This window comes from Stenella coeruleoalba (genome assembly GCF_951394435.1).
Source record: "Stenella coeruleoalba genome assembly, chromosome: X".
Classification (NCBI taxonomy): Eukaryota; Metazoa; Chordata; class Mammalia; order Artiodactyla; family Delphinidae; genus Stenella; species Stenella coeruleoalba.
In genome coordinates, this window is record NC_137152.1 from 28,993,474 (window position 1) to 29,005,928 (window position 12,455).

General features: G+C 41.3%; 1 protein-coding gene across 1 annotated transcript in view; it reads left to right on the forward strand.

Moving 5' to 3' along the window:
* Window positions 1-12,455, forward strand: part of SYTL5 (synaptotagmin like 5) — a 234,584-nt gene that overhangs the window by 202,751 nt on the left and 19,378 nt on the right. The window contains exons 16-17 of the mRNA XM_079909888.1: window positions 453-661; window positions 1,592-1,736. Coding sequence (XP_079766014.1) covers window positions 453-661; window positions 1,592-1,734 — 352 coding nt within the window. The 3' untranslated portion in view covers window positions 1,735-1,736. The remainder of the gene's footprint in view (window positions 1-452; window positions 662-1,591; window positions 1,737-12,455) is intronic.

The window sequence follows — 12,455 nt, forward strand, 5'->3', positions numbered from 1 at the left end:
CACAGTGGATAAGACTGCGCTCCCAATGCAGGGGGCCCGGGTTCCATCCCTAGTCAGGGAACTAGATCCCACATGCATGCCACAACTAAGAGTTCGCATTGCCACAACTAAGGAGCCGCCTGGAGCCCGCCTGCCACAACTAAGGAGCCCACGTGCCGCAACTAAGACCCAGTGCAACCAAATAAATAAATATTTTTAAAAAAAAGAGTGTGGGCATTTTACTGTTGCCCCACTTAAAAGAAATAATAAACCATTCCACTAAATAAACCCAGATTTAAGCATATGTGATACTGGGAAAGAAAATCAAATAGACACACACAGATAAACACACACACATACGCACGCACGCACACACACACACGAGGAATTATGGGAAATTGACATGACTATGCAAGGGTGCCTTTTTCTGCTTTACTGTCTCACTGATGGCTTGATTGTGTTTTCTCCTGCAGCTACCTGCTCCCTGATGATAGCAAAGCCACCAAGCACAAAACTCTGGTAATAAAAAAGAGTGTCAACCCTCAGTGGAATCATACTTTCGTGTTCGCTGGCCTGCATCCCCAGGATATAAAGAATGTTTGCCTAGAACTTACCGTCTGGGACAAGGAGGCCTTTTCCAGCAACATCTTTCTGGGAGGAGTTCGTTTGAATTCTGGAAGCGGTGAGGGACTTGGTAAACCTGAGATAGTCTGTGACTTGGCCTGGGGCAGGGGAGTGGTTCCTGCAGGTTTGATGTGTCCTAAGTGTACATGTAGTTTCCTCTTAGCCGACTCTCGAAATTTCCACAGATGCTCCATTACTTTAGCCAAGGATTGGTTCATTGTTAGAATTACTACTATGTAACTTTGTATCCTTCAGCTAGAAGTGTGGGGCGTATAGTGCTTATATTCAGTCCTTTCATAAAATACCATTTACACTTTAGTCTAAGTGAATTTCAACTACTTTCTTGAGCCTTACTTCAGGATTTTCTCGGGAGAGGATCACTAAGACAGCACATGCTTCTGACCGGGGAGAGAAGGACTTCCAAGACGAACTTGACTTCAACCTCTTCTCAGTTTTGTCCATGCTTGCAGCCATTACACTGCTTGAATCAAAAGGAAATCCATTTTTCCCCTAAAAAATAATGTCTCATGTTGTTCAAACAGGTCATGGAAACACACCACTGATTCCACAAGACACAGCTTTAACAGGGCGAATTGGGGAGGGTGGGGGGAATTACAGCAGTAGAGCACGTGTATAGATTCGGGAGAGCCAGGACTAGCTGTGCCACTAAAACAAAAACTCCCAGTCAGCCTGTTCTTCTGTTGTGTTAACTCAGTCTAGATGAGCCAGCTTTCTACTTAAACTACCAAAGTGAGGGAGAAATGAGCCCCTAGGGCCATCCTGGTTTGTTCCACATCATCTAGGCAGAGGAGAGTAATGCAGGCTACAAAGGATGTAGTCCATGCTAACTCCACTCACTCGATATGGTGAGAACAAGCCACTGAAGGGCTCTCTGGTCAGCGGGTCCGCCTCAGAGGTTGATAGGTGTCTTCCAGAAGATCAGAACGTTTCATTTGTAAAGTGTAATGCTTCCCTTTCCCTTCTTTAGGTGTGAGCCATGGGAAGACCGTGGATTGGATGGACTCTCAGGGGGAAGAGCAACGCCTCTGGCAGAAGATGGTAGACAATCCTGGGACTCTGGTAGAGGGCGTGCTCATGCTCCGTGCCAGCATGGGGAAGAGTAAGCTCTGAAGGTACCAGTTCTCCAAAATGAGGCCTCTTGGGACTGTCTGGGTGTTATTTCCTACCAGTAGCAGGCTTGGGACCTGGAGGCTGCTTCCCTGCCATTTCTTACCTGAGGGTATTGGGACATGAGAGGAGAGATACCAGTGTTATGAACACCTAGGGTCTTGCCAGGTGTGTAAAAAAGCATGTACCTCTCTATGTGCGTGGGCCAGGGCTTTTTTGATTGCATGATAGAAAGTATACCACGCTGTCGTGTCAACAAGCAAATTGTGCAATGATTCATAGGCCTTATACCGTAGGGGAAATGGCACGTGCTTATTTGAAGCTGCAGTTGAGATTGGGAGTCCCCAAACTTTTTCTAATTGTGAGTGACTTTAGGTTTTCTCAAGGTTTGAGGGAAAAGGGGGCCACTTGGAATGTAGACCACTTGAAGAGTAAGAAGAGGGGATAGTGGGAATCCCCATGATCCAAAGAAGGCATTGTGGGTATGGACGCTGGGGCAAGGGCATGGCCCTCTTATTGTGGCCAACTTGTGGATTAACCGGGTAGGTTTTCAAGGTGAACTGAGGTTTTTCTGTGGTGACTATGTAATTGATACTGTAAATCATCCCACTTTGGGGAGTGAAGAGAGCTAAATCGTTACACCAGAACAACAGATGTAAACCAGGATTGACCTGGCAAACTTGGGAGGTAGAGTCACCCTAATTATGACCTAGCTATCGTAGACATTTATTTTATAAAATGTTCTAAGCTATTAACTAAGAGGGAATAAGAAGCAATGCACATTTTTCGGCCCCTACTTGTGTTATGTCTACGATATCCCATTGCTCAAAGGAAGTCATATGGCCAAGCCCAAAATCAAGAGGCAGGGGAACGTACTCTACTCATACTGAAGCCATGGCAAGAGCGAGGATGCAGGAAGGAATGAAGGAATGTGGCCAGGAGTTCAATCTACCTTACCTTCTGTCACCTGGGATTCCAGAGACTTTAGCCACCAAATTAGATATGAAGGGAGTTAAAGCTGAAAGGGACCTCAGACCTGGTTCCTCATTTTGAAGATTCCAAATCTGCAGCCCAGAAAGCAGAAATGACTTGCCCAAGGTATTATAGAAGCTGTGAGTGTATCCAGACTTAAATCCAGGGTGTGACCCCTAGGCCAGTGTTCTTTTCACTGTGGTCTTTGGCGTGATCCGATGCTTATCGTGATGGACAGGAGGACCTAGACCAAGGGAGGTGGAGCAGAGTCTGATTATTTGTGTATGAATGTAACTGACCCAGTCTTCTTCTGGAGTCACGTTCTAACCCCTCAGCTCATTTTTTCACTTGAATTCATGTATTGATAAAATCCTTAAAAGGATAGATACTGAATTTTACTAGTAGGAAAGCTAGAATCGTCTTCAGGCTTATTCTAGCTAATTGTTCCATATTCTGAATTTCTTCTTGAATTTTGAAAACAGGTTTAAGAATATATTTAGCAAAAAAAAAAGAATATATTTAGCATTATTCTTAGAAAGGGGAATAAGCAATCCATATTCATTATTATTAAAAAAAAGGCTCTCATTCTAGAAAATTGAAGTTATTAGTCTAGTGTAGCTTAGTGCATATGGTACATTTTTTTAAACTCACACCCATATCTCTATGTTGCCCTTCTTAAAAACAGAAAACAAAAAGTGTACGATCATCACTACTTCCTATATTGGAAATATAAATTGTCTTCAGACTTGATATGACTGAGTATGTCTTCAGAGACATTTTAGGGGAGGTGAGAGAGGGTGGCGATGGTGAAGCCTGGAGACATCTCTAAAGTAGACAAAATGAGGTAGATTTATTCACTAATAATAAAAGTGGCAAAATCAATTCCAAAATTTATAACTCGAACTCAAGATGAGCATGAACTTTATGTATTCAGACCTTTGCCACGGTCAGAGCAATTCTATGTCGTGACTTCATAAAATCAACATCTAACTGGGTATTTCCATAATGCAAGACCCAGGTGTGCCTAAGTCCATCAGAAACCTGTTGGTGTGGCTCTTAAAAATAAAAGGTAAATTGATCTTTAGGTTACTCTTTTTTAAGTATAGTGTAGAAGTACAAAAAATATTTTTAATCTAAGTGATACATGTGAACGGCATAAAACTCAAATGGTTCAAAATTGTGAAAATTCAGTCCTTCCTCTTCCGTATCAGAATATATTGACAGCCTCATTCTTCTTTATGGCAACAGGGTATTACATTATGGGATATATTAAATTCATTTAACCAGTCCTATCAAATGCCACATTAAATATGGTTAACTAAGCTATCTATGTTTGGTGGCTTTTCTAAGCAATCTTTTTTTCAAAACTAAACGCTTTGAAATTCAAAATGAGATGTGTATATTGCAAGCAATTCTACTTCTGGGTATTTATCTTACAGAGATAGATACATATGTGAGAAATGAGTACATACAAGGGTATTGCTTGCAGAAGATTGGAAACAACCCAAAAGCCCTGCAATAGAGGCCTTTGGCAATATCATACATGCCTAATTTTTCTGTTTCATTAATTGTTCCCTTTCCTTCTCTGTTAAAGATTGTTAACGTTGGATTCTTTGATGCTTGTTCTTTCTTTTCTCCTCCCTTTGTCCATCCTCTCCGGCATTATCATGTATTGTATGCTCATGGTTTTATGATTATTTATATGCTTATAACTGCAGATTCACATCCCGAACCCAGATCCTTCCTCTCAGCCCCGGATCCAACCGCCTATATGATATCTCCACCAAGATAGCTCATGCTCTTGACATACTCAAAAATGAACTCTTTAGTCTACCTTCTCTCTTACACCCATGTCTTTCTACTCCAGTACATCCTGTCTCAGTACCTGGTACCATCGTCCACCAGGTTATGCTAACTAGACACTGGATCGTGATCTTTTTTTTTATTGACATATAGCTGACTTAACAATATTATGTTAGTTTCAGCTGTACAACATAGTAATTTGATATTTTTATACTACAGTTATTCTAAAACGTTGAGAATATTCTATGTGCTGTACATTACATCCTTGTAACTTATTTATTTGATACCTAGCGGTTTGTACCTCTTAACTCCCTTCATCTGTTTTGCCCCTCCCCCATCCCTCTCCCCTCTGGTAACCACTACTTTGTTCTCTGTATCTGTGAACTGTTTCTGTTTTTTTTTTTAATTTTATTTATTTATTTATTTTTGGCTGCGTTGGGTCTTCGTTGCTGTGCGCAGGCTTTCTCTACTTGTGGCGAGCGGGGGCTACCCTTCATTGCAGTGCGTGGGCTTCTCATTGCGGTGGCTTCTCTTGTTGCAGAGCATGGGCTCTAGGCACGCGGGCTTCAGTAGTTGTGGCATGTGGGCTCAGTAGTTGTGGCTTGTGGGCTCTAGAGTGCAGGCTCAGTAGTTGTGGCACACAGGCTTAGTTGCTCCATGGCATGTGGGATCTTCCCGGACCAGGGCTCGAACCCGTGTCCCCTGCATTCAGATTCTTAACCACTGCACCACCAGGAAAGTCCCCTGTTTCTGTTTTGTTATATTTGTTCATTCGTTTTATTTTGCAGATCCTACATATAAGTGAAAACACAGTATCTGTCTTTCTCTGACTTATTTCACTAAGCATAATGCCCTCCAAGTCCATCCATGTTGCTGCAAATGGCAAAATTTTGTTCTTTTTCCATTGTATATATCTACCGCAGCTTCTTTATCCATTCATCTGTTGATGGGCACTTAAGTTGCTTTCACACCTTGGCTATTGTGAATAGTGCTGCTGTGAACATTGGGTGCATATATCTTTTCAAATGAGTGATCTTTGATTTATGCCTCTTCCTTACCCCGAGGCAAAATCAATCAGGGCATCATATTGATTCTACCTCCTAGATATCTCAAAAGCCTGTCCAGTTCTCACCATCTCCATGCCACCACCCGAGTACAAGCCACCGTTATGCCTCTCTACGATTATTACAGGTCTCCTAGCTGCTATCTCTGCAACCATTCTTGCCCTCCCTCAATCCACTCTCCATACGGTGGCCAGATTTCCCCAACATGTTATTTTTAAATGTTCAAACATGCGGAAAAGTTGAAATGATTTTACAGTGAGCCCTTATACCTACCACCTAAATTCGACTTCTACCGCTAGCTATACTTTCTCATCATTGTCTATCTGTACATCCTCAAAGTGCTCTTTTAAAAAAATGCACATCTCATCATGCCTTAAAACCCTCCGTGGCTTTCCATTGCCCTGAGAATAAAATCCAAATTCTTGCTCGGGGCCTGCCAAGCCCTGTCTGAGATGGTTGCTTCCTCCTCTCCAGCTCACCCCGGGCCTTGCCTCTTTCTCTCTCCCCTGCTCTTCAGCCACGCAATGCATTTTTCTGCTTCTCAATCGTGCCAGCCTTTACTCCATCTCATGGCCTTTGCAAAGGAATCTGCTTGCTTGTTCTCCTCATTGGCCTGACTTCCATTCATCATCCAGGTCTTGAACATTACCTGCTCAGGGAAACCTCTCCTGACCCCCTTCTGCCTGACTAGGTCACAACAGCCTGCCTCTCTTTCCCCTTCATTACATACGTCGCCATTTTCATAAATGATTCACGTAATGAGTCCTTTAATGCCTTTGTCAGTTCACTCCCCACCACATCCCTAGAATGTAAGATTCAGAAGGGCAGAGACAATATTTATATTTAAATTGTTTCACAGCTATATCCCCTGTGCTTAGTTCAGAGTAGGTAATTTGAAAATATTTGTGGATTAAGTGAAAATGAAAAAAAAAAGTAACATCAGAGAATGTGAGACCAGATAAGGAAACTGGGACCCACATAGATCAAGAAAAATCTCCGACTGTGATTACCGATTGATCTTTTAAAAGCGACGTTTCTATAAGTACTTTAGTTACAACCCTAAACAGCTCATTCCAGCTTCTCTTGGCATAGATAAAAGCACAGAGTGAGCTCTCCAGCCCAGCATCTCAGCTCCTCAGAAGAAGAGACCATGGCCTTGCCTGGAGGATCCTACTCCTTATTTGGAGCGCCCTCAATTTTCGCTCAGTTGAATCAGACAAGTTGTAAAGGGACATGGGCAACCTTACAGGCCTGACCTGATCCATTCAGTTTGTAAATAGCACCCGCAGGGTATGTGGAAGATCCAGTGAATCGGCTCTCATTTTGCTTATGTTGTTACTGTCATTGGAATTATCAGGAGGTAGATTTTCCAGGTCACAATAGCACCAACAGCAAAGATATTTTGATGGGACTTTTTATTTTGGCGTCCTTTTCCTTAAGAAATTTAAACAAGTATATGACCAGTCATCATTAAGTATTGATACATAACTAATGTGTGAATTGAGCCCCCCCGATTCACAGTAATAACAGCAGCAGCATCACCTGCTACCCCAACGTTTGTATTGTGTGGGGGAGGAGAAACCTGTGGAAAAAATAAGGGCAAACCCACTTTTAGAAGCAAAGTGGATGAAGATATCAAGTCCCAGAAGCATCACAGAAAGAAATACTGTGGCATTTTGGGCTGTGATCAGTGTTTGTTTTTTCTTCCACGTAGATATTTCACCCTAAACTGAGCATTGCTTTTAGAAGTCGGCAGAAGGGCTTTCCTCCCACAATGGTATATTTATGGCCTCTGAAATTAAAGAAAATAAATAGGACGAGGAAGTTTATATAGGCAAAACTATAACAAAAATCAGATCTTGCAAGGTTTGAGCAAAGAGCCGTGGAAATTGGGCCACATCAAGGATTCCAAAAGATTATCTGAATCATCTGGGGTATGAATTTAATACATTGATTCCAGAGCATTGCTCCAAACCTACTGAACAAAATCTCCAGAAAACTTCGTCATTTTTATCAAGCTTCTTAGGTGATTCTAATAAAGTGGATCACAGTTTGAGAAAGACTGCATTAGAGGACAAATTATCTTGACTCTATTATTTGGACCCACTCTACATCATGATGACAGATTGGCTTTGGCTAACTTGGACATTATTAATTGCAAGGCAACCATGGTGAGGTGGAAGGAGCCCAAACTTGAACTCGGATTGACATAAACTCAAGTCTTGACTACTTACCAGGCATGTGACCTCAGTCAAGTTAATTATCCAATCTAGGCCTTGATCTAGTTGCCTGTAAAATAGGGATAATTGGGCTGCCTTGTAGTAATTGAAGATATCAAATGAGGTAATATATGTGAATATGCTTTGTAAATTTTAACCCACTGTGAAAAACAAAAAGGTCATTATTAGTGATCTAGAGATAGCAATCTGTAGTTCATAATCTCTTAGGCCCTTCTTTTCCTGGGTGCTTGGCTAGGTCTTAATCATTCTATGTACAGTGAAGTGGTCTCCAGTGTACAGCAACAATACAAAAAAAAAAAAACCCTTACTTTGTTATGTCACGCATTGTGGAATTTCCTACTGCATCTGATTAGATAGTAAGTCTTGCAAAAGTGTTTAATTTGAGGGAGAGAAAAACTGGTCCGTTTTTTGTTAAGATGTTGTGGAACCCATAAGCCAACTATCTTTCCACCCTTTTCCTCAACGTTCTTTCAGTGTAATGACCGTCTCTTTCTATGGCCCATTGCTTATCCCCTATGTCAGGGAGATCACACCTACCTTCTTCACAGGGATGTTGTTCAGAATCACACTTTTTATCTACAGAAGGAAATTTACCATCCTCTCAAAAGAAATTCTATAGAAATACAAACTGCTGTTGTCATTATGAGGAATGCGTAGTGTTTCACAGATTAGCAATTGTACCTCATTTACCACATTAGAATTTATTAAACTATTCTGGCAGAGGGTTCCTTTCATACTTGGAGAAGGGAGGTGGAATATATAGTTAGTATTGCCTATAAGTGACAGATCATATTTTTCTTTCCAGTATTTCAGCACAAGAGGATAATTGTCTCTAATCATTTTCCTTTTTCTCTGATTGAGGCAGACACTAATAAAACAAGTAAAATATTTTATTATAATAGTTATGGCCAAAGTTTAAATCATGGGTGTTTGCTGAGGAAAAAAAGTCCATAGAAGAGCAGAGAACTAGATACGGATTTGAATCAAAATATTTTCTTTTTATCCCTTTGTTGTTAGATCTGCTTACTTTGGGAAAGGAATCTGACTCTTCTTTCTAAGCATGTTTTTCTACTTAGCCAGAGGTTCATTTTGTCTTCAGAAAGTTGAAACTTGTTTGTGCAGATCCATGGGAATTGATGAGTCCTAACAGTAAAATTTTTTAAATCTTTCACATTTGGAAACAAGGAAGGAAGGGAGCCATTCCACCACAAAACAGTTTATGTCAATCATTTATGTTTGAACTGTAGTTAGAGTGATTGAGTGTTGGGAATATATTTTCTTTTCCATCCTTTCCAATATTCATTATTCATAAATTGACATTTTTGAAGAGAGATCATTGGTTTTCAGTTGATATGAAGAAAGAAATGTCTAGACTTTCCTGAATCTTCTTGCTTTTGACCTTCTTCACTACCCACAATTAATTAGTCCTTCTTGATTCCTAAATATCGTCTTACATTGTGCCTCTGACTGATGGGGTGCAGCCCAGAACCTTAGGAGATGCCCTCAATGCTTTATGCCACTTGGATTAATGGAAATGTTATTATTAATTTTCAGCTCTTTCCTATCACCTCCGAACCCAGCTCTGTTAGAGTCATTTTTTCGCAAAGGATCTGAATGCACAAAGCCGGGTTGGGGTGAGGGGGGTTGCCCTGGCTGCTTCCCAGGGTGTCAAATTTTAAGGGGTACTAAACATCCCTGAAAAGGTAATGAGGTAGGGAACTCCTCTCAAGAAAAGTATGGTATTAGCAGGAAGAAATAATGTCTGCTTGAGTAGATAAGTGAGGAGGGGACCCCATAGCTGAAGAACAATTCATGGTTGATGAAAGACAGGTCTGATTAGAGACAGGGTTTCTGTTTTGCTGAATGGGGGATATAACTTGGGCCAGGCATGAATTGCTAAGGACATAGGGAGAGGGGGTTTGCCTCCACTGGAGATTCCCCTCCATTGGAGATATCCTTTATCCCTTCCACCAGGCAGGATTCCTCAAAATAAACAGTGTAAATAAACCTCTGAGACGGGCACCACATCATCGGGGCAAGAACTGGCCCAACTCTGAATGCGCTAGGTCCCCGTTCCTGGATTGAGTGTAGCTGTTACAGGCAGGCTGTTTTGCTCTGGGCCTGAAGATGAGTCCAAGGGTTTAGCGGACTGGAGAGGGAAGACACACTTTCAGTACCCTAAGAACAGCTGAGGCTCACTGGGTTCCTGGGACATTGGAATGGCAGCTCTCCTTGGGAAGAAGTATGAGCGGTAATTTTCCAAACTCTGCCAGTGACCAGGTCACCTATATCTGCCTTGTCACTGGCACCCGCCTGCTTTGGCTGCCAATTTACTCTCCTAAGCTCCTGCTCTGATACGAAGTTGATCTCTTTGTTTGTTTTTAAATTAATCGACTTTAGACTGAGAAGTTAGAGCAGTGTTAGGTTTACAGAAAAATTAAGCAGAAAGTAAGAGTTCCCATATACTACCACTCCCCTCCCCCTGCAAGTGTCTCCTGTAATTAACATCTTTCGTTGGTGCGGTATGTTTATTGTAATTGATTAACCAATATTGGTACATTATTATTAATTAAAGTCCATAGTTTATATTAGGGTTCATTCTTGGTGTTTTACAGTTGTATGGGTTTTAGCAAGTGCCTAATATCATGTATCCACAATTACATTATCATACAGAATCATTGTGCTGCCCTAAAAATCCCCTGTGCTCCAACCTCTTGCAACCACTGGTCTTTTTTACGGTCTCTTTTTTTTTTACTATGTCTATATATTTTTCAGGATGTCATGTAGTTGGAATCATACAGGATATAGCCTCTTCTGACTTGCTTCTTTCACTTATCGATATGCATTTAAGGTTTCTCCATGCCTTTTTGTGGCTTGGTAACTCATTTATGTCTTTTTTTCATTGTGGTAAGAGCACTTAACGTGAGATCTACCCTCTTAACAAATTTTTAAGTGCACGATACAGTATCACTGTTTTTAGTCGGGGAGAGGGAGAGAGAGGGAGAGGGAGAGAGAGGGAGAGAGAGGGAGAGAGAGGGAGAGGGGGAGGGAGGGAGATGGAGAGAAGGTTGAAAGATCTAAGAAACAATAATATTTTAAAACTTCCCTTGGGAATTCCCTGGCGGTCCAGTGGTTAGGACTCCGTGCTCTCACTGTCAAGGGCCCGGGTTCGATCCCTGGTCAGGGAACTAAGATCCCACAAGCCTCACGGCCAAAATTAAAAAAAAAAGAAAATTCCCTGGAGATAATGGGAGGTCTACATTCATTTTGCTAGTTTTCTTGGTTCTATTGTTGGCTACAAATGACTGTTCCTGTTTACTTGTTTTGCCACATTTAGTACAAAATTAGTAGCAATGCTTAAACATTTAACATGCCTACTTCTAAGCTTCTGTATGGAATATGCACCCCAGACCAAAGCTTTGTGCCACTCTGTACTTAGTGCAAAGTGTAATGTCTTTTTCATTAAATTCACTTTCCTAAGATCTCTCCTGTGTTCTATTACAAGTTATTCCTGGGTACTTGAAGATGCATATCCTTGAAGATGCGTTGTGTGTCACCTATTCCTCCTGCTTTTTTTTTTTTTTAATGTCTAGTACTTTCTTTTTTTTTTTTTTTTACATCTTTATTGGAGTATAATTGCTTTACAATGGTGTGTTAGTTTCTGCTTTATAACATAGTGAATCAGTTATACATATACACATGTTCCCATATCTCTTCCCTCTTGCATCTCCCTCCCTCCCACCCTCCCTATCCCACCCCTCCAGGCAGTCACAAAGCACCGAGCTGATCTCCCTGTGCTATGCGGCTGCTTCCCACTAGCTATCTACCTTACGTTTGGTAGTGTATATATGTCCATGCCGCTCTCTCGCTTTGTCCCAGCTTACCCTTCCCCCTCCCCATATCCTCAAGTCCATTCTCTAGTAGGTCTGTGTCTTTATTCCTGTCTTACCCCTAGGTTCTTCATGACATTTTTTTTCTTAAATTCCATATATATGTGTTAGCATACGGTATTTGTCTTTCTCTTTCTGACTTACTTCACTCTGTATGACAGATTCTAGGTCTATCCACCTCATTACAAATAGCTCAATTTCGTTTCTTTTTATGGCTGAGTAATATTCCATTGTATATATGTGCCACATCTTCTTTATCCATTCATCCGATGATGGGCACTTAGGTTGTTTCCATCTCCGGGCTATTGTAAATAGAGCTGCAATGAACATTTTGGTACATGACTCTTTTTGAATTATGGTTTTCTCAGGGTATATGCCCAGTAGTGGGATTGCTGGGTCATATGGTAGTTCTATTTGTAGTTTTTTAAGGAACCTCCATACTGTTCTCCACAGTGGCTGTATCAGTTTACATTCCCACCAGCAGTGCAAGAGCGTTCCCTTTTCTCCACACCCTCTCCAGCATTTATTGTTTCTAGATTTTATACTTATTTGTCTTCGGAGTGAAGCTCATTTGCTGAATTGAGACACACAGATTGGATGACTATCTGGTGTCTGTTTCTAAGGTTAGATGACGTTGAACAACTCTTCATGGTGCTTAGCTGTTGAATCTAACCCTCATTTTGGTTCTTGCTCCCTTATTTTCCTGTAAAGCTGAACCCTGACACCATCACTCCCTTTGCCCTCCCCTCAGTAAA